This window comes from Sinocyclocheilus anshuiensis, unplaced genomic scaffold, assembly GCF_001515605.1.
Source record: "Sinocyclocheilus anshuiensis isolate Anshui unplaced genomic scaffold, SAMN03320099.WGS_v1.1 scaffold869, whole genome shotgun sequence".
Taxonomy (NCBI): Eukaryota; Metazoa; Chordata; class Actinopteri; order Cypriniformes; family Cyprinidae; genus Sinocyclocheilus; species Sinocyclocheilus anshuiensis.
Genome location: NW_015558630.1, coordinates 587,607 through 610,902, shown reverse-complemented (window position 1 = coordinate 610,902; position 23,296 = coordinate 587,607). Strand labels below are relative to the sequence as shown.

General features: G+C 38.6%; 1 protein-coding gene across 2 annotated transcripts in view; it reads right to left on the bottom strand.

Moving 5' to 3' along the window:
- LOC107680765 (EF-hand calcium-binding domain-containing protein 11-like) overlaps nucleotides 1-23,296 on the bottom strand; it is a 56,271-nt gene that overhangs the window by 28,512 nt on the left and 4,463 nt on the right. The window contains exons 2-5 of one of the 2 annotated variants that reach the window (XM_016476810.1): nucleotides 17,682-17,777; nucleotides 16,435-16,483; nucleotides 11,610-11,711; nucleotides 5,803-5,893 (exon numbers count right to left, since the gene is read on the bottom strand). In XM_016476810.1, coding sequence (XP_016332296.1) covers nucleotides 5,803-5,893; nucleotides 11,610-11,711; nucleotides 16,435-16,483; nucleotides 17,682-17,777 — 338 coding nt within the window. The remainder of the gene's footprint in view (nucleotides 1-5,802; nucleotides 5,894-11,609; nucleotides 11,712-16,434; nucleotides 16,484-17,681; nucleotides 17,778-23,296) is intronic. The other variant, XM_016476811.1, reaches the window with a different exon arrangement.

Here is a 23,296-nt window from a genome sequence, read left to right as displayed (position 1 = left end):
CACAATGTACAAAGATCCCAGTGGAATTACTCTGATTTTCCCCTTCCCCCTTTCCCTAAAAGCCATTGGTTTAAAAAGAAACCGAAGACATTTCGGTTTGGAAATCTCAGATGAACTGACAAGCTCTAAATAATTTCACAGCAAGACAGAACAATCAGGTAAAAAAAAAAAAAAAACATCAGGTTCCAGACAGTAATCTGTTATATATGGCTGTCAAATTATAAACAGAAACAGTACGTATGCGAAACTTAAATGGGCTAAAAGAGCACGTCTTTAAGGCAGACGTGGAACAATACAAAAAGAAATGGATTTTCTGCCTTTACACATGGTGTATGTTTAGCCTCCATGTGCAAGTGAAGCCAGCCAGACGTATGCAGAGGCTGGAGGAACAGCCACTAGCAGAGGGCACCACTCTCCTCACCCATTCACCCACTCTAAGGGGAACCAATGTGATTACTGCATTACCCTCTGGCAAACCTGCTTGAATTCTGAGTCTGCCTTTAACCAGCTCATTCGTTTAAAGACTGAGAAACAGACAGAAAGAGAACAAGACAGAGCGGATAAAGGGTCAACAAAGGAAAATCTAAAATGAAAAGATTAATCTAAGCATTTTTTGTCTCACTCCTAATCACCATTCCGCATCTGTGCATGGCTGATGAAGTTTTCAGTACAGACGGGAAAATAATGCAAGCCCTGATGCAGGCTTTGCCCTTTTTCAGCAATTTATTATTTCAACGAGATGACAAAAAAAGCAAGAGACTGAGGAAATTAGCTGAAATTAGATTCAACAATTCCACCTCCCACAAAACCGGGTCCATTGCACTGTCAAACGGTCGTGAGAGAGAGTTTGCTTGTGTAAGTGATATGTGTGAAGGAATAATGTTTATGTTTCCAAAAGCCGCTCTTCAGCTCACCATTAGCAGCTTTCTGAGTGTCCAGCACAGAGCTGAGTTGGCTGCGTTATTGTGCCTTCATTAAGCGGATTGTGTCAGCAGGAAGAGGGGAAAAAATAGCTATTTTAAGGGATTTATGCACTCTGTGCTTCCATGGGCGGGCAGTGAAACTCCAGGCCAGCAATACCTCCTTTCAGAGCACTACAAAGGAAATGTAATTACCTTGATATGGTGGCAAAGGGAAAGGGCAAACTCTCAATATGCTGTAAATGCACTCATGCTGAGACCAGGCAGGGCTAATTTGCTACTGATCTGTAGGAGTTTTTCCTCATTTCTCCTCCCACCACCCATTTCTCTCTCTCTTCGCCACTCTTCTCGGCTGGTCTCCTTAGTACTGAAGCCACCAAACAGGACAGTATGAGATACCGGGGGCATGATGCATGCATATTTAAAAACAGAGGTATGAAAATCCTTTCTTTTAGAGAGAGAGTGAAAGCGAGATACTCGCCATAACCTCTTGGCTGGCTTTAGGCGTTCAAATTGTGAGGTGATTTGCATTAATATTTTTTAAAGGCACATAAAAAGCCCTCAATGGTTAATAAGATAAAACTCCTAGAGAAGTTTAATTTAGGGATGCTAATTAATTCACTTTTTCATTAGCCTCCATTTCAGATTAGGGAGACTCTGAAGACAGACGCAGAGAACACGTTTTTGGAGAGTATGAGTAAACCGGCACTCATCGCTGCAATTGAAAGAGAGATGCAATTACAATTTTTCATTGATAAGGGCAAGTGGTTCCATTATTCTACAGGCTTTTCTCTTTGTTTTACTTAATTTAAAAGTAAAACTGACAAATTTGAAATAAAAATCCACTATTGTAAATGACATCCAGTATATACTAGGGCTGGGTAAAAACAGTGATTTTCAATTGACATACAACATAATCAGTGTAGTCTGATTCAGAAACAAACAACTCCTACAAGACGATTCTTTTCTTCTTTTTTTTTTTTTTTTAAACAGTGCAGTCAAATTCTCTAAACAAATTACATTTATGAGTATATATGAATAAAAACGATTATTAAAAATTACCATTATTCTGATTTTGATATACAGGTGCATCCCAAATAAATTAGAATGTCGTGGACCAGTTCATTTATTTCAGTAATTCAACTCAAATTGTGAAACTCGTGTATCAACAATTCACTAAAAATGTTTTTTTTTATTGGTCTTATGAAGTATTCTAATTTGTTGAGATAGTGAATTGGTGGGTTTTTGTTAAATTTGAGCCAAAATCATCACAATTAAAAGAACCAAAGACTTAAACTACTTCAGTCTGTGTGCATTGAATTTATTTAATACACAAGTTTCACAATTTGAGTTGAATTACTGAAATAAATGAACTTTTCCATGACATTCTAATTTATTGAGATGCACCTGTATACTAGAGTCCAAAAAAAAGCAATTTTCAATTGACATAAATGACCATTGTCGAATAAAACAAAAGATTTGTTTTAGCAACCAACATAACACTTTTTAGCACCTGACTGCTCCATGGGCACAATTCTCCGACTTCAGTTAGTCCTGTATATATTCACAAGAAAAAGAAGATATATGCAAAGTGGTCAGGTTTAATAGATGTACAGAAGCTCAGTCGACAAATGCACATAAAAGCTCCACTAAATGAGAATGAAAGGATGTACAGTGCAAAATGGGCTTTTCCTTTAGACTTATTAGTAAGGACAAGTCTGTCAGCACAACAAGGCTAAAGCTGGGGCATCAGAGAGGAGAAGAACAATGAGAAACTTGAGATTCCTCAGCGGGCGAGAGAACGAGAGCGATGTGGAGGGGGAGGAGGATAAAGTGAATAAGATGGAAAAAAACGCTGCATTCTTGTAACTCAAGAACTGTAAGAATGTGTGTGCAGCAGGTATTTATGGAAAGGTGATGGCAGATAGTTGCTCTGGAAACGGTGACAACAAAAGAGAAACACAGAGAGTAGTGAAAGAAGAAGGGAAAAAAAGAAAAACAACTGCAGGCAGCACTCAAGGTGTGATGGCACCAGCTCTGCGTACCACGTCGTCATGGCAACAAGCAGCGGGGAGAAATGGCGGTGTTAACATTCATTCAGAGAGGCAGCACATGTCCATCAATCTCTAGCGCATAAAGAGGCAACAGCACGTCTGCTAATGGTGTGAAGCCTGCAGGGCGCTCCATTGTTCTGCTATAATTATGCCAAAAAGAACAGGAAAAGGGTGTTGCTCTTTTCTTCACAACGGGGTCGCAACATAAACACAGATTCAAAAGAGAGACTTCAGTTCATCTCAAGGTATAAAAGAAGAGCAAACCTGACAACACGCACACACATGCTTGCACGCACACGGGGCACCCCATGCACCCTCTAAAAGAGACACCAAAGGCGGACGTTCCCGCTTATCACTTTGTTGTGATAATCTTTTCTAAACACAGCCCTGGGCTTGCAGATAAACTCCAAACACAACATTCAAGGTGAGCTCTCTCTCTCTTCCTTCACTTCTTCCTTGGAATTCCATTTTTTTCCCATTCGGTCCGTTTGCTGCCACACTCTGTCAGCAGTGGCAGGATGATGGGGTGGAGGAGAACCGGAGGAGGTGGAGAGAGGAAAACAAGATGGCACAGCAGCGTGAAGGTTATGACTTTGAACGTGCGCTAGCTGGGGACCAGAGCGCGCACACACTGACACACAAAGACACAAATACACACACATAGAGTGCTCCAAGTGTTCCTGTTTGTTCCAGGTGCTTCTCTACTCTTGCTTAGTCAAACATCTACATGGCTTTTCATAATGGGAGATACGCATCTACTGGTGAAGGTCAACACCTGAGAGGACGAAAGGGAATCACCAGCTTAGCCAAACAGAGCTAAAACGAGAAGTCAGCATTATTTGACAGTAAAAATTTGCTCAATCGTATTTTTGTTGTTGAATATTAGGTTGACCGTGTTATTGTTAACTACAAATAAAAAAAGTAACACTTTAGAATAGGGAACACATATTCACTATTAATTAAGAGTTTTCCCTCAATATACTAGTTAGTAAGGTAGTTGTTAAGTTTAGTTATGGGGTAGGATTAAGGGATCTAAAACATGGTCATGCAGAACAAGACATTAATATGTGCATTATAAGTACTAATAAACAGACAATATTCTAGTTATATGCATGCTAATAAGCAGTTAGTTATTAGTGAGAATTGGTCCTTAAAATAAAGTTAACAAAAAAAAAGGGAAAAAGAAAAAAGTTTTCATAAACTGAAATAAAGCTGAAATAAATTGAATATTAGATACATTCTAATATTCTTAATAAACTTAAACATCGAAAGTACATACAAAAGAAGTACTAAAATTACTAAAAATTATTAAAATAAAGCTAAATAGAATATAAATATCTAATAAAATTCCAAAAAGTATGCAACAAAAGTGCTAAAACTTAAACTGAAAATATAAAAATAAAAGCTACTTCATATAATAGTATATGAATAATACTAAAACAACAATTGCAATATTTTACTCAAAATAATTTCTGAAGTTAATTATATTCCAATTTAGATTACTTTTGGGTATAATTCAGCTTTCGCCTGCATATGAAAGAAAATCTCTTAGCTATTGCCTTATACAAGGAAACTTCTAACAAAAATACTAATTTTACAAAAAATTATAACTGGGCCCAAACTATGCAGTCCACTTTCTAAAAGATATAATCAACACAACCAAAAATGATGGTATTGAAAAGAAAAAAAAAGTTATTTGTTTGCAAATCAGACTACACTGGTAGTGGTGTATGTTTTTGATGTATTAAGAAGATTGTGTTCGTAAAAAATGGCACAGGAAACACTGTGAAGAAATACAGAGTGCTCTTGGGATTTTAAGAATATCAAGATGTTCTAAAAAAAGATGTGATTAATCGCATAGCAGATTAATATTGGATCATTATATTAGTCGATTTTCAAAATAATCATTAGCTACAGTCCTAATGCCAAATAAGAAGTCGCTAGATACAAAATCGAATGTCTAATGTCACGCTACATGATTTCTCGTGACATAAGCCCTTAGCGCTTCAGTTCTGACACGACTGTGGCATTTAATTAAAAAAAACAAAGGACGAAAGAGATTAATTGCCCCCATCTCAGAACTGCGTACGATAACCACGTCACCTCTTCAAAAGGAGTAGAAACCCAGAAGAGAGACTCGGCTGAGGGCTGATAATAATGTGTCACTATAACTGCAAACGCAGGGACAAGCTGAAACCTCTAGATACATCATAGTACGAAAGTAATGCAGAGATCTTAGTGGGAGATTGTCGAATGTCGTATTGGCTTTGGGATCCAGCGATAGCTCTGGGCCTAGTGATAACTGTTTGAAATGGGTGTGAACGCACAGCATGCACAGACTCAGAATCCCACCTGTTCAGAGCAGTTTTGAGTGAGACGGTGAAGATGAGGTGCTCAGAGACACGTGGAGTAGCCATGGAGCCTGAACAGGAGTGGAGAGGGGCTGAGAAACTCAACAGGGAGCATGGCACAAAGGAACTGTTCTCACCCTAATGAGCAGCCAGATCTCAACACCGCAAGCCTCCAGACTCTCAGAAATGTGCTACTCTCACATGGGACTGTATCAAACATTTTCCCTCACACTGGAGGAGTTCGAGTAACAAAGCTCTGGCCAAAAGCTTGTTGCTGAGGTTGAAGTGGGAGGCCTGCTCTGACTGATGGGTGCAAAAATCCCTTTCTGACTACACATTCACGGTGTAATTACATCCATCTGCCTTTGTAATCTACTTTGGAAAAGGAAATCAAGAAGAAAGATGATGGAAACATGAGCGATCAGAGAACCCTCTGAATGATGCATCTACAGAGAGGCCGTGAACCTGAACTCTTACCGGAAAGCCTCCAGCACAGTCCTCTCCGGCAGACGAGGGGCAACTCGCTTGAAGGCGCTTTTGAAGTCATCCAGCTTCAAGAAGCCACGACCTGTAGAGAGCACAAACCCAGAGCAAGAGTTAACAAGACTAATACTTTAAAACATCAAAAAGTTGTTCACTGCAGGGCCGGGTGTTTTATTAGAGCGCCACACTTGCATGAGATCAAGCAAAGAGGATGAGATAAGCACACCTGAGAGCGCTCTCTCATTATTTTTGCTTATCTTAAGGAATAAAATCAGCTTTCTCTGCTTGTTCCAGCCACTAAAAGGCTGGAGGATAAAGCCAAAAGTATACCTTCCCTTGTGTGCGTTCTGTTCTGGCTCACAGACTGTCTGTGTGTAACGTAATTATCATCATCAGTTTAGTCTGCTGAGGTTCACACACACCATCAGAATACAGCCCAGTTTGTGAGTCTGTGAAAAAATCTCGATTTTTTCAGAATGTTTGACCACACTTGGTGGATGTGCTTGACCGTTGTGCTAGCGTCTTATGTCTCTTGTAGTGTGTGGTGCATTAAATGGCATTCTAATATGCAGTGCTCAAGTTTAAAAAAGAAGTTCAATTCGCATCTCATAACCTTGCTTTTTTTTTTTTCATTCCACTGCCTGTGTCTTGTTTTTTTCCAAAAAAACATTCTGTGTGAATACCCGATTAGGACTATGGATATGTTTTACATTTTTTTCTCTTAACTGTAACCATTGGCGTATCATCAACATGTCTAATTGTAATATTTGCTTCTCTTTATTCAAAACAGTGAAAAAAGGAATTTAAAAAATCTAATTATTCAATAAAATCAGAAAAATTGCCCAGCACTACAACAGTGCATGTGTGAATGATCTGAGCACTTGAAAAGAATGGTTCACCAGATGTGTCCATCCACACTCATGGTCAAAGGAGTACACTCTGAAAAGCTTACACATTTAACAGTGCGCAAGTCGGCGTGGAAAATGAAGTATACCTAAGTCCACTTGCAGTTTTTTGCCTGATATTGTGAGAGCGAGAAGTAAGACCGGCTGAGATCTCAGAGTGTCTCCTGGAGCCTCTTCCAGAAAGCTCAAAGGAACAGCTTGTTGTGCCTTCTTCTCAGCGGCTGGCACGCAGGACTTTGATTTGCAGGAAATGGCTCCCAAGAGGAAGTTTAGAGCGCTCGCATCCAAAGTCAGAGCTGAGAGTGGAATCTGTTTAGCCTGTCTGCTGAATTGATGAGAGGCACAGCGGCGCACTGAGCGAGGGGATTATGGGGGGTGGTGGGGGTCGCGGAGCACTGTGACATGCATGTCAACATGTCGGACCCGACAACAAGCTCACCAAGCGTAACCAAACACTGCCCTCCACAGCCACGGCAATAGGGATGAGAGCGGACACCTGCGGAAACCACAGGACCTGTGCAAATCTAGAAAAATGTCACATCTCATATGTAAAAGGATCTGAAGTGTTAGAAAGGTGCATAATTGCATGATTTATTCGCTGAATGCACAAGAAAACAAATGTTTTGACATCAATGCATGAGCAGGAATCGGCAGGGAACTCAGCTCACTTTCACACCAGGTGAGACCGGGAGGGTTTCCAACTGCACCGAGCATGCTCTGTCACCAGGCAGGCGGCCACTTCAGCTCTGAATGGGAGCGACGCACTTCAGCGCGCTTTAGCTTCCAGCGCGTCCCCATTGAAGATGAGGACGGGGGTGATGGCGCAGATGAAACAGTCAAACATCTCATCCAGCTCAAACTGTTCAGCCGCAGATAGGAGAGGACTTGCCTCTGTTGGCAGTCTGACAGGAACATCAGGCAGAGAAAGCCAGGACAGAGGGTTTAAGCTTAGCTGGCAGAGGAACAAAGACAATCAATCTGGGAACTGCTGAAATTATTAAGACACTTTGCTTGCATGTAAGCTCTGCTGGAGAACACCTGCCTGACAGTTGTCCTTCTGATTTTCTTTCTAAGAACTATAATTGACAGCATATACAAACAAAAATCTACTTTTTTTCAATGCAAAAAAATCACATAGGCCTCCTGTAGCGAATCGATGCGTTTTTGTAAGAAAATATTCAATATTCAAAACGTAATAATCACTTTAATCTAGCTTGCGCCAACAGTTGTACACGGAAGCAGCGGATGACGTATGAGGTCAGCGTTGTGCATGCGTAGGTGAGTCTCGTGAAAACCAATGTTTGTTTACAGGAGGAAGCAAAGTTTCCTTACTTTAGCAAAGGAAAACCAGTCTCCTCTTGGCTTATATCGAAATCCTCTGACATTCTTCTTTACAAATCCTCGTTTTGTACTTCTAATTAGCAAGCTAGATTAAATTGATTATTATGTTTTAAATATGTTTTTTTTTCTTACAAAAATGCATCGATTCGCTACAGGAGGCCTTTGTTCACCCCCCCGGAGCTGTGTGAGACACTTTTTTTTATGGATGGGCGCTTTTTATTTATTTTGGACTGAAGCACTGCAACACCCGCTGACTGCAATGATAGAGATTGGAATAGCCAGGACAATTTTTTATATAACTCCGACTGGATTCGTCTGAAAGAAGAAAGTCATATACACCTAGGATGCCTCGGGGGTGAGTAAAACACAGCCTAATTTTCATTTTTGGGTGAACTAACCCTTTAATATGCATCAGACTCAGTGTGTTCAGTGTGCAAGGTTTCTGTGCGTGACATATTTTAGGATGACAAATACGAAAAAACACATAAGAAAATTTCGGACTCAGTATGCAAGGACCTTTACAATGTGTCCTAACTACACGCGCCACGACACCATCCATGTTAATCTGAGTTTTTATTCTAACCAGCCGCAATGGTGACATGCGAAGTCAACAACATACAAACTATGACAATGATAATCTCAGGTACTGATTATGGCTGCACACCTGAATTCTCGTGCGAAAATTTCTGGATGCCAAGTTTCAGTGCTTCCCTAGTTATTTTTGTTATTGACGTTTTAATCAGGCTTCTCACTTGCCCCTTTAAAAATCTACTTGTCCCACTCAAGCGTTAATCTTATTACAAATTGTGAACTTTGTGTCATCTTCACGGACCGGCTCAGAATCAGCAAGACGTGCGACTAACCGGCTGGTCATCTGTCTGGGCCGATCATGTGGAAAATCGGCTGATTCCAGTCCCTGGCTGGTTGATCGGTGAATCTCTAAAGCCAATTTCATTTTTAAAAAGATCCAGATTTCATACAAAGTGTACTTTATAGCACTATCATTTCTCAGTGCTGATTTACAAATCTATTTAAGTCAGAATCTGACTTCCAATCTCGGTTCTAAAATTAGCTCATTTTCAGGTCGCTCAGAATTCGCACAAGGGTTGAATGAACTCGCTCACAGCAATTTGGTCCTCGAGATGAATTTGATGGTTCATTAACATTCACAATTCTAATTAAAAGCCAACTGTATTTTTTAAATGCCTACTACTTATTGCTGGAGACTATTTTAGGTCCTGGGAGGATGTAAAAATGCTCCAAATCCTGATTGGGAGGCTCACAGGAAGTCGGAGATATTTGAAAGCAGTCTGAGAAAGCAAATGAGATACCTAGATAAACAGAAAGTGAACGAGAGAGTCAGCTTCAGGCAATAATGGGTCCATCGAACATCTACTGAAGAGGCAGTCTTCACATGTATAAATATTCTGCTCAAACACACCCGTTTTCCTGAGAAGGGTCTGGCTGCAGCTGGCGCTTGCACTCTCAGACATGCATTCTCAGGCTTGCACTCTCAGACACTTGCACTTCCGCTAGCGACGTCACTTGCAGTCTTTTTTATTTTTTATTTTGTTCTATAATTTATAAATGTGTATATATATATATATATATATGTATGTGTGTGAGGTTGTACATACACATATGTAGTTGTTTTTTTGTGTGTTTGGCTTAGTGTTATGTTAGAATCATTATTATACTCTTATACAGTACCTTTTGTTCTTTAATATTTTGAATTGTTTTTAGCTTTATTTTTTGTTTTTCTTTTAAATGTTAAGTTTTGAAATTTCGTTGTATGCATTTGTCATTTTTATTTAATCTCTTTATTTTTAAAATGTGTATAGGTAGTATTTATAAAGTTTTAGCTTTTAGTTTTGGATCTGTTTTTAGTTGTTTTAATACTACAATTGATTGCTTCTGTTGTCCTCATTTGTAAGTCGCTTTGGATAAAAGCCTCTAATAAATGACTAAATAAATAAATAAAATAAAATAAATAATCGTTTAATCACCACAGCGTCTTGTCTCCACTGGCAACACGCACGATTTGTGTCGATTGCAAGTGACGTCGCAGGTAGCGGAGAGTGCAAGTGGCGACTGCAAGTGACTTCGTAATTTAGTTTCTTTTTTCTTGTCTTCACCACCTGGCTACTGTTGTAAAATGTTGAGAGATTCAAACAAAACTTAATCAATAAATAGAACAAAATAAAAAATAATAAAGACTGCAAGTGACGTCGCTAGCGGAAGTGCAAGTGTCTGAGAGTGCAAGCCTGAGAATGCACGTCTGAGAGTGCAAGCGCCAGCTGCAGCCAGACCCTTTTGGTTTTCCTCTGTAACGGCGGGTCAGCAGGGTTAATGAAATAAGATCCCTCGACCATTCTGAGCAGATTCAACCTGGGGGACTACCAGGATGGAGCATATTCATTGCATGATAGAAACAGCACATCAAAAAAAAAAAAAGACACATGGCGCCCTCTACTGCAATAAAATAAAACTGCAATACTGAAAACACTTCCCAGTTACAACAGGTCTCTTTTAAAACTGCAGTCATAAACACAGTAACAGGGATTACTACCACCATCGTGTGTAAACTACACATTAGAAATTTGCTACCAAATATAACAGCTGACAAAAGCACCGACCTTTGTTTAGAAAATAATAGTTTAAAAACAATGTTTTTCTTCCCTGAGACAAGTGCACCTTGCATTGCATACAGTGAGCACACACTTATTCAAAAAGCAACTCAAGGTACATCTCTTGCCAATATGTATGTTTCTTTTCTGGGAATAGAAACCCTAGACGTTCTAACACGCTCTACCAGCTGAGTTACAGGAACTAAAAAACCTGCAGACCACCAAGTCTAATTTCTTGCACAACTAATTTGGTCAATAAACGTGAACTGTGGTTCTGAACTGTGCAGAAACTCAATTCCCAATTTAACTTTGCTCCTTGCTGCTATATTAGTGGTTTCAGTAGGAAAGACTGCTGATATTACCCATCACTGAATCTGATGACAAAGCTAGAAGCCAATCAGCTCAACAAGGTTCACATCTGTCCTCCTGCCGGTGTTAAATCTAGACTGTGATTTGTTCACAGTTATTCTAGGCCTCTAACATTGTTTACTTCTAGTTCTCCTTGCCTAATGGGGCCTAAACTTAGTACTGTATGTCACACATATTCATACCCACCTTAGTACTTGTCGCTTGCACTGTTTTGTTATTTGCACTTGAAATATGTCAGCTAAAAAAACACATTTAATTTGCATATGCTTTGTACTTGCACAAAAGACAATCCCAAAATCTGTGTTTCAACTAGGGTTGCAAAAAGGTGGAAAATTTCCAGTAAATTTCGGAAACATTCCAGAAATTTTTGAAACTTGCCATGATTTTTTGGAATATTCCAGGGATTTTTGGAAAGTTTCCGGAAATTTACCGGAAATTTTCCACGCCTTTGATTCGCGACTCTTTAGCATTTTCAGTCTAATTTTGTATCAACTTAAATGTATTGAAGCAAAAGTGTTAAACACGCAGAATGCTGGAGAGAAAGAGAGGAGGAACATACAGTGTACATCAAATGCTCTGAAGATCTGCCTTGTCTTCTCATATGGATCTTCTGCTGACATCTTCCTCCCCATGAGAGATGCAAACCGCTCCAGCAGGACCCCTTTCAGAGAAAGAGAAAAAGAGGTAGAGAAAGAATACTGGGTTTATGACAAAGCTCTCGTCTGAAGTGCATGCTCTTCCTTTACATGGCAGTCATCTGAAAGCACTGTGTTTAAAGGAGTAATATCTTTCCCTCTTGCCTGCAGGGTAGTCATTTTTTCTCTGAGTGCTGTTATTGAGATGAAAAAGGTAGGCTGGGGAGTTCTACAGCATTCTCGCAAAACACCAAACCTACAGAGAGAGTTTGGCGAGGGGATCTGGGTGGGCCACGCTGACAGTGATGGCTGAGAAACTGGGGGATAAACCTCTATTGGGAAAAGCATTAATTAATTAAGATATCCAAGGACAGACATGATGGTTCCACTGCACTTCGAGTCATGCCAAAACACGCTGTAATATGTCCTTTGAGAATCTCACGCCAAGTGATAAAAGAATACTACATGAACACAGAAAGGACTGTTTTCTTAAAACAAGTTAGTAAGCAGAGTTGTACTTTTTCCTGAAGAAAAAATATTGTGCTTGACCAAAAGAAACACAACCACAATGCTAAAGTGATTGTCAGGGTTCTGCTATGTGGTTACTAATGTGTTCTAGACATTAGACATAATGTGTTCTAATGTGTACAAGATACACAAATTTTGAATACATGAAATTTTCATTTCACGTTGACTTTAATGTGTGCTGCCAAATTCTGATAGAATCAGGACAACTTTGGCCTACAGAGATTTTAAACACCACATAAGCGATATATGTTTTTTAATCATCACATAGCCATGAAATCTATTAAACACATATCTGAATGAAATTCTAAAAGTATCTTATGGACGCACAGTACATATGTACCTAGTTCAGTTTTTAATACCCTAAAACTCACACTCTCTTACAAAAAAATAAAAAGAAGACGTGCACAGGTTTACACATATGCCAGACAGCATGTTTGGCAACAAATTAAAGACAAAGAGCTGTGCTGACCTCTTTAAATCCCATCTCTCTCTCTCTGTTCCCCTCCTGCCTTTAAACAATGCTCATGCAGGAAGCCAGATCAGGGCTGACTGACATTCACTGTGATACAAAGCCCATCAGTCAAGCATGTGTCAACTGGGTGGTCTATACGTCCTTCCCATCCCTTTCATAATTTCTGCCTCTCTACGATCTTCACTACCTTGGGGTCTTTCTATGCTCTTGTAGCGAATCAACTCATAAGGGAAATATGAATAATTAATCATAACTAGTTATAATTAATTAGAAAAGTCCATTTCTACTGTGCATTGTGCCTCTTGCTATGGAACATGCAGTGATTTTCTCTCTGCTCACATTCCTCGGGGTCATAAAACCAGTGGTATCAGCATTAGTTGCCATGGGGACCAGGGGCCTGTTCGGCTTTCCTAGGGTGTTACGCATTTCGGGGGAAGGGTCCATAGGTCCTCATATGGCTTGTTAACTGAGGGGTGTTACAGAGTATTTGTTAAATATAGCTAACAAAATATATATTGTGTGTTTGATTGGTCCAGACGCTACACTCTTCTTTCTTCAATTGGTTTTCTTCACACCGCCCTCCCCTTCCCTCTGATCCTCACATCTTCTCTCCTCTTTTGCGTGAATCATTTAGCAGAACAGGCCACTGCTTGACTTACACACACACACACACACACAGGAAAATGTGCAACACTGTTCTCGCCTTGAGCTCTTATTTAAAATTATGGACATCTCTGATTTGATGTGCTCCTTCCTCCCTTTTCACTTCGGACTGTCCCTGAGCTGTTCCAGCCCAGGGTGGATGCTAGGATACAAACATTACATGGATGCTGAATGTTACATAGCCTAAATATAAGAAGATTTTTGGAGAATCAAAGACCAAATGTAAACCTTAAGATCTAATCTACTGTTCCATTCTGGTTAGTCAAGCATTTGGCTGGGCTTTTCAAATCAAGGCCCATCATAAACAAATATTTGTCATACAAAGCCTGGGAAGAGCCCATGTTTACATTTGCATGAATCTGAATGCAGTTCAATATATAGGGCTTCAACATTTTCTGAGTTTTCCTCTAGTATTCTGAACAAATGCTGGCTATTTATGCAGGGATGTACAGATAATTAAAATACAGATAATTAAGCACAATTGTGTCAACAGATAATTGGTTAATAATAAATTAATATAAATTGATATTTTAGTCTAAATTACAAAAACTGTAAAAACTAAAATAACTCAATGTTCACTTTTAGGGGAGATAAACCCGTGAATGGCAACATAAAAGAAAAAAAATCTTTCAAATTTAACTGATTAAGATTAACCGACTATTTGATGGCAAAGGTAGTCTTAATGAAAGAATAGGGGAAATTAGTCAATATCAACAAATCGATCAATACCAATAAATAGAAAAGAAATCTGGTACTGATAAGATCATGCATCCCTACTCTTATGCACACTGAAAATACACAAATAGCAGGAGATATGTGCCACACTGAAATGTCTAATAATTTAGCACTTCTTAAAGGGGTCATATGATGCTGCTAAAAAGAACATGCCTGCAGCAACCACATGTGACGACCCCGGGCTGGACTCCGCTTCGTCCACGGTGAAAGCCGATCCGGTGATCGACAGCGCGAAGTTGATGTATTTCCTCAGCGACCAGCACGGATCAGCTCCAGGCATGACAAAGCGGATATCGTCCTCTTTTGGAAGGCCAACCAAAGTAGCTTCGCTTTCACAACGAAACACAGCACCTTCACGACATGGCGGCGGCGGCAACAACAAAACTACAGCGAGAATAAAACTTACACCTTCTTTCTTTGCGTGAACATTTGGGCGGCGTTATGCAAATCTTCCCACATTGTGACGTAGATATGTGGGGGCGTGTTAGAACGAGCCGTTTTAGGTAGGCGTGGTTGACTCTTAACTTTTATAAAGAATATCTCTTTGGATTTGAGACTTTAGTCTTTGCAACTTTACAGATCTTCTTTATGCACCAAGAGCTTGTAGCACTCCAAAGAGAAAGGAAAAATTTAAATTGCATCATATGACCCCTTTAATGAATTATAATGGTGTCCACAAAATGATGCATAACAGTTTGTTTGTACCACACCAAAAATTTAAAATATTTAAAAGTATTCCTATAAAAATGCTGCAGACAAATGTAAGCAACTTATGAATCAATAAACTAAAACCACTCAAACTATTCAAAGGCCTAGTGGTTACCACATGTGCTCTGACATATTAACCTGTGGCGCTCATGGGGGCAAGGCGAGTTTGAGCCTTGCATTGTATCCCTAACAAAAGGGCCAAAAATCTGATATTACATATTTATCAGTTACCATTGTGGAGGGATTTCTGAATCAACGACTTCTCACATCCTGAAGCTTTCATGCCTCTGTGATAAAAATAGATGCACTAGAAACCGCAATTAGGTGATAGCTAGCTGTGTGACCTTTCCTCCGTTTCTTGCTTATTTCACTAGTGAAAAAAAAACGAAAGAGAGTGAGATAAAGAGAAGGACAGAGACAAGGGGGTGAGTGGACCAGACAAGTGGCAGTAGTATTGTGAACACCATGTAGCACTGAAGCAGAGTTGCCAAGTCTGCTTATAATATGCGACTTTGGGCTTCATTTTTTTGTTAAGTTGCGTGAAAAAATCCTGGGTTGCAGGTTGCGGTTTTTTTTGGGCTTATTTTAAAAAATATGATTGCTTGTTAGGAAAATCTGACAAACGACTTTGTTTCTTTACATTTATGTTCAATGTATTCTCCAATGCATTGATTGACACTTTGTCTGCTCACAGTTAATAGCCAATCAGTGCAATAATATAAGTGCTGTAGCGTAATTCATCAAACATTCCGCCCCCTCCTCTCCCTCATGGTTTCATTTAATATGTTGCAGGCTCATTTATTGGTAATAAATAATTGATAATAAATAATATTGATGATAATAAATAATCAAATAATATAGGGCTGATTTTTGAGGTTTGCCTACTTGTCTCGTGAGAGTTGGCAACAGTGCACTGAAGCCTTAAGCGGCCTCTTTTGCATGGAATGAGCCTGCCAGAGCATTTCACTATTGAGTCTAGTCAAGCCTCCCACATCACAACCAGCAACCCTCTCCTCCCGACCATCACTAATTTAGTAATCACATGAAATTCAAAAGAGGGGCAATTTAATTCACCATTTGCTCTGAGCAAGATTTAATGGTGGAATATTTCATCACTCAAAACATGCCACTTTAACTAGATTATCTTATGCTTTCCCACAGGGCAGCGCACAAAAGCAATTTGCTTGTGGGATAAAACAAGAAACAAATTACTTACTAATCTAGGTCTTCAACCATTTAATGTCTCCCTCAAAATGCTGTCCTGCCAAACCCCCATTTTCCTCAGTGTTTCTGTCTGTCAAAAGGGCCTGTAGAAATCCTGTATGCATTTCACGGCAACATTATTTACCGCTGTTTGTCAGGATTTCATTACTGGCAATGAGTAAAAAGATTACACAGTATCTAAGTCAAGCTCCTTTTCCTTTCAATTTGCCTGAGCGGTATAAAATTTGGTTTTCCACAAAAATAAATCAGGAGCGAAATTGTGCATATAATTTTGGACTGCAAATACATGTGGGTTGAGCATCTGCTGAAGGTGAATTGCAAAACACTAAAATACACAGCATTGGGCTGGCATGTCTACAACTGTACAGCAAACTGTGATGCAGTAATTCAATATGACAAGTACTATATTATGTCCTTACCTGGACAGTCTTTAATAGTGCCATTCTCCATCAAAACATTTGTCTCTGACTGCAAGAGAAAATATAAAATTAATGTTATATTATAAATATAAATATATAAACAAACTACAAAAAAATGACTCAAAACTCTAAATAGTTTTTTTAAAAATCGCCAATCCCTTTCTGATTAAAATTATTATTCCACAAGTCAGTCAAATAAATATATACTTGACACTGAAATAGTTGTCACTATGTAAGTATTGTAAACATGTTTTCACTCAGTAAAACTGTTGACATAGATCCACTGGTAGTTATCGACATAGATATGTATAGCTAGATGCCCTATTAGTGGCTGTTTCTATAGGCAGCTATACGCAAGCCGTCCGCCATATTGGAATGTCAAAGACGGTCCGTGAACACTCGAGAGCAAGTTGCCAGTGCATCTGCACTGCAACTGTATGCACATAAATATCAGTATCTTCAGTAGACTTCAGAAGATGCTGAATGTTGTTACTGTGCAATGTTGTTGCATCTTAAAACTCATTGATCAGTATTGTTAATCAATGACAATTTATATAAATTACGGTTCCTGAAATCTTTGCTGAAATTATCTCGGTGTCGTATCTATTTGGTTTGCTTCAGTTTCTCCAGTTTGACGATTTAATTGGTATTTACTGTACTGCTCTATATACTTTCAGTTCACTGCTCAATGCAACAATACCTTCAAAATGGCGCCTCTGTGGTGTCACACATAATAAACGCACTTGACTGACAAAGACCGATTAGATGATAGGCTATTTCCAAATGGCTTTTTTTATTTTGTGTTGATTTTTGCGCACTTGAACTGTACTGCGCGAAAATACTTGAATGTTGTTCCAAACCAAAAAATAAGCATCTGAATGCCCACATGCAAATTTGGAAAATTGAGGTTATCTGTTTGATGTTACATAAAAACAGTACACATTTTTTTTAATGCTATCATGAGTTGACGGCATACACAGCACGGCTCAGATTGATTTCAGTCCATCTGATTCCTGAATGAATCGTTCAAATCAGTTATGTGAATCAGTTCAACCAGAGCCATTCAACCGTTCAGTCATTGAGAAGATCCAAATCAAAAGAACGATTGATTCAGGGAATCGAATATCACTCGTCAACATCCCAGAATAGAATTTCAGAATTTCAGAACACAGCGGATGTCAGTTAAAGAGACAGTAAATGTATATTTTGGAGAATATCAAGCAAGTGATTCTGATTATTTTCTGTACCTTTGATGGCTTGTATCCAAAAAGCATGACAACCGCTATCTTAAGATCTTCTCTGGACAAATAACCTTTCTGACCCACATCACACTGATGGAAAACCTAAAGAACGTAGACATGAATATTACATTCAGAGTCAATCTGCAATCTTTATTAAGAAGTATGTATAACCCCAGCAGTGGCAACATTAGAATAAGAAATATAAGTTTTTAATTTGGCATTGGACTGTAAACAGAGAGGGATCACACTTAATGTTCATAGGATTTTTTAAGAAAAGAATCTGTGTTTAACACTGAACGCAGATGAAAGAAATCTGTGACCACAGGTCACTTGTTCAGTAAATGTTTGTACAAGAATATGCCTGCGTTCATGCACATTATTGAGAGCACGGCAGAGTGAAGGGGGTGTCTGTTGAAATGCTGTGGTGAAATAGACGTGTCAAATCAGTGGTGCTGTAAAACAGATTCATTTATTAAAATAAATAAATAAATGGTTACCCCCTCTATTTCATACAGAGTGGCTTTAATGTTACCCAAATTCATTCTGATGATAGCTAACCTCCTCTCTTTCATATTCTAAAAGGAATTTTACTAAATTTGTCTCTCATGTATTTTAGAATTCATACAGTGGTCACCAAATCCAACAAGTCAGCATAACAGGTTACCGTTACCCCGCACTATTTCACACAAAATGGCTTTAATGTTAAACAAATTCACTCTAGTGATGTCTAACCTCCTCTATTTTATATCCTAGATAGCATATTACTCTTATGTGAACAGACACAGAGACACAGCAGGGTCACAGAATCTTACAGGGCACCATAACAGGTTACCAAAATCTGTTACCCCTCTCTATTTCACACAGAAAAGTTTTAATTTTATACAAAGCTACCCTGGTAATGTCTAAAGTCCTCTTTTCTGTAATTTAGAAAATATTTTGCTCTGATGTGAACAACTACAGACATACAGCAGGAACACTAAATCTGACAAGGCAGCATAATGGGTTACCGAAATCTGTTACCCCCACTATTTCACAAAGCGTGGCTTTAATGTTACCCAAATTCATTTTGGTCATGTCTAACCTCCTCTATTTTACATCCTAGAATGCATATTGCTGTGATGCAGAAATACTAAATGGAAAATGCAAGACAGACATACAAATGCATTTTTTTCCTCTTAATATCTAAAATACTACAATCACCTAATACCTGTTAATATTTGTAAAGTGCACCAAACAGCAGCTAGTAAACACCCTAAATGCTCAAAATTTGAATTCAGTACAATAGTAAGAATAAAAGGTGAAACAAACACTTTAAAGTTTCAAAGTATTACTGTTTTGTATTCAAATACAGTTTAAATGAAGACAAGCAGTTAGAAATAAAGGAGAATCTGGTGAACATTAGAGACGTTTCTATTTATACTTTGATGCATTTTATTTAACATAATTTCCAAAGCAGCTTTACAGAATACAAACAAACAAAAAATCAAAATGTAAATTATATATAATGTACATAATGTAAATTAACAGTTTGCACAACTTCTTGTCCAGGCCCTTGTCATTTCTAGGCTGGACTTCCATCATGCGCAATCAAACCTCTACAAATGATTCAGAATGCAGCAGCACATCTGATCTTCAACGAGCCCAAAAGGGCCCATGTCACACCTCTCTTTATCTCCCTGCATTGGCTACAAGTTGCGGCTTGCATCAAGTTCAAAACATTGATTCTTGTGTATAGAACAGCCCCAGGCTTAGCACCCTCCTACTTCCACTCACTCTTACAAATCTACATCCCCTCCAGAAGCCTGAGATCTACAAGTGAGCAACGCCTCATGGTACCATCACAGAACGGCACAAAATCACTTTCCAGAACATTTTCGTTCACTGTTCCTGGCTTATGGAATGACCTTCCCGCCCCCATCCGGAATGCTGAATCCCTGACAATTTTCAAGCATTGTCAACAATTTGTTCTATTATGCACTATACACTCTAAAAAGCGCTGGGTTATATTTAACCCAGCATTTTTTAGAGTGTATAGTAAGCCATACGCATTTTAAATTATGTATTTAGGATAATAATTAGCCTAACGGATAGGGAGGACCCGATTTGTCATTGCACCGGTACAACACTCAAAATTTAAGGGTCTCACATGATGAATGAGTTGATTAATTAATTACTTTATGTACAAACTGACTAGGTTGTGGGTCAGTTTGGAAAACTTTTTTTTGTTTTTAGTACACTTCACCAAACCCATACTACAAAAGAATAAAAGAGGACTTCCATCATGCGCAATCAAACCTCTACAAATGATTCAGAATGCAGCAGCACATCTGATCTTCAACGAGCCCAAAAGGGCCCATGTCACACCTCTCTTTATCTCCCTGCATTGGCTACAAGTTGCGGCTTGCATCAAGTTCAAAACATTGATTCTTGTGTATAGAACAGCCCCAGGCTTAGCACCCTCCTACTTCCACTCACTCTTACAAATCTACATCCCCTCCAGAAAAGAATAAAACCCAGTAAACCTTGAGAATATTATTTGTGACATTAGAATAAAATATATATGGATATAATAATGTATGTATAAAACTAAACTGAACAATCTCTTAATTATTTTTTTCCTTATTTCAATATAATTTTATTATACACAGACCTTTACTGTCATTAAAAAGGCGTATTTCTGCTATTGCAGAGAAGCCTGAGATCTACAAGTGAGCAACGCCTCATGGTACCATCACAGAACGGCACAAAATCACTTTCCAGAACATTTTCGTTCACTGTTCCTGGCTTATGGAATGACCTTCCCGCCCCCATCCGGAATGCTGAATCCCTGACAATTTTCAAGCATTGTCAACAATTTGTTCTATTATGCACTATACACTCTAAAAAATGCTGGGTTAAATATGTAAATGTAAGCTATTAATTTAAATTATAGACAAGCGCAAACTGGGTGCTCAATGTGAATATAATTGGCCACATTTACAAAATCGGGCTATTATGTTCGCCCGACTATGCAAATGTATATTTATGTATAGCAACAAAAGAATTAGGTTAATCACCGTCACGTCAGTTTATAGTAATCGTGTATATTTGCAAAGACACTGATGAATGGTACACCACAAAAAAAAATAAAAAATCTTCAACTTTTGGGTATATTTTTCATCAAACACAAGACTACTTTAAGCAAATAGTGTTAAATGTTAATTCTAATTCTATTTTTATACAATAAAAATAAAACGTACTTCACTTAAAAAGCCTTGAACAAACTATAAAAAAAATCTATGCTTTGTTTTCCCTTAAAGCCTCAAAAAGCACCTAAAGGAGTTTGATCTTCACATCAAGCTGCTTCCGATTTTATGGGATTACATCTCTGCCACAATTCAAAAGTGAGTTTTGCACGCGCGCAAACTGAGTTTTGGGGAGAAAATGTTTGTCTCGCAAAGAATAAAGAGAAAAAGGTATTTCGAGCGCACGGAAATCAATTTTGCATTTCAAATACGTTTTTCGATGTGTGCAGACCTTCTCTTTTGCGCGTGCAATGTTTCACTAGCTTGCTCACCTGATGCCCGCCCTCGGTGCTCTCTAAATGCCTAATGGCAACGGCTCGCTTGCTCACCACAACCCAGCGTTACAATATGCCATAATATGCAATAAGCCAATCATAGACGAGGCTGCTAAAATGCTGATTGGCTGCCTTGACAACCAATCCCAACATTCCTTGCATTACCTCGACAGCAGAAGAGGAAAAATACAGTGCATGCATAATTGTTATGCAAGTTGATATTCTGATCATATTTTTTTCCCAGCACATTGTACCAATTCTAGGGGTGCTCCGATCAGGATTTTTGAGGCCAATCACCGATCGCCGATCACAGAAAGCAATATCTGCCGATACCTATCTTTTTAAAGCCTTCTTTTTATTATTTATAACTATTTATAGTGATACTCCAATCAGGATTTTTAGACATTTATTCAGGGCCTGAATTTTTGAAAATGGAGGGAATTCCCCTCTTAGGTGACTCTTGTGAGAGGGGAAGCAGCACGGACTGTGCTTTCACACAGGAGTCCGCTACTGATCCATGGCTGTTTACAACAAACACAACATTTATCCATTAGTTTGATTTCAAATCCAAACATTGTCACTGAATATGCTTTTTCAGCATTGCAATTCTTTTTTCACACAGTACAGTAATACAATCTTTCACAGACATGTTTAAGCACAATAAATATAAGCAACACATTATTCAATGCTTTTTACTTTTGCATTTACTTTAGATTCATATATTTGTATTTATGCATTTGTATTTAGCAGACACTTTTATCCAAAGCGACTTACAGTGCATTCAGGCTATACATTTTTTATCAGTATGTGTGTTCCCTGGGAATCGAACCCACAACCTTTGCGCTGCTAACGCAATGCTCTACCACTGAGCCACAGGAACAGAATAATTAGCATATATTAAGTTGCTCAAGCAAGTGGCAAAACATTTAAACTACTTTTCTTACATTATCACAAACTTACCATTGACAGAAATAGTCAGCTCTGCTGCCTTTCCTTTGCATTTAAATCTTTATTAAATGCAATCATGCGGTTCATAAAGAACTTTGTTTTCCTACCTCCGCGAGTGCCATCTATTATTGCCTTGTTTATCTAAAAGTGTTCTTTCCCTTTAAACCTAGCCAAAAAGCCATGTGTAACCTGTAAACACAGGCACAGGCAAAAAAACACAAACACAGTAGACTTTAATAATATGCATTTATGGTGTAATTACTACATTTTCGTGTCAATCCATATTCACATTTACTGCAAAAAAATGCGCTGTTATTTTAATTCAGCTCTTGCAGTGCACCAAAAATAGACTCGGTGCGGAAACGATCTCTGCTCTGCTGCAGACGCACCGCTTGTGGAACGCACTGCTGGACAGCAACCGTGTGCAGTGTGCGCGCTTTATTAATCTGTTAACATGAGCACGGAAAAAATCTCGCTGTTTGTGAAATTACGTCTCACACAAGGTTTTAAAATTACTTTATAAGTTATCTAATGAAGAAATATGAAGGTGAGTACCTCACCTTCAGCATTATAATTATTTCACCCGCGCTGAGAGACTGAGACGGTGCCGCTGCATGTCGTGCCAAACCTTGCGTCATCAGCTTGAGATCGGCCTTTTTAGAGACCGCCGATCAATCATCCCAACGTGATTATCGGCAGATAAATCGGAGCACCCCTAACCAATTCCATATGACATCAATCTTAAGAACTACTATTAATCTTGTATTTAATCATTTATAATTTATATATAATTATTCATGAAGGCTGGAAGTGAAAAATGCAGATTTTCTTTTACAGATAAAATGAGCCAAAAAAAGAGATTTAACTCAGACTGAAAGTCAAAAATTATTAAATGCCCATGAGCAATATTCAAAACTAATACAATACTAGAAATTGCAACGTTAATGCATAACCATTGGACAGCAAAATGCTCAGTGGGTCAGCAGGGTCAGTCAAAAACATGTGGAGAAGAAAAGATGCATGTTAACTGCAAAAGAATTAGGAATTAAGGTGAAGAATTAGGTGTGAAATCACCAGGAACCATTTAGTCTCCAGCGCCACCATTTTCCAGAAC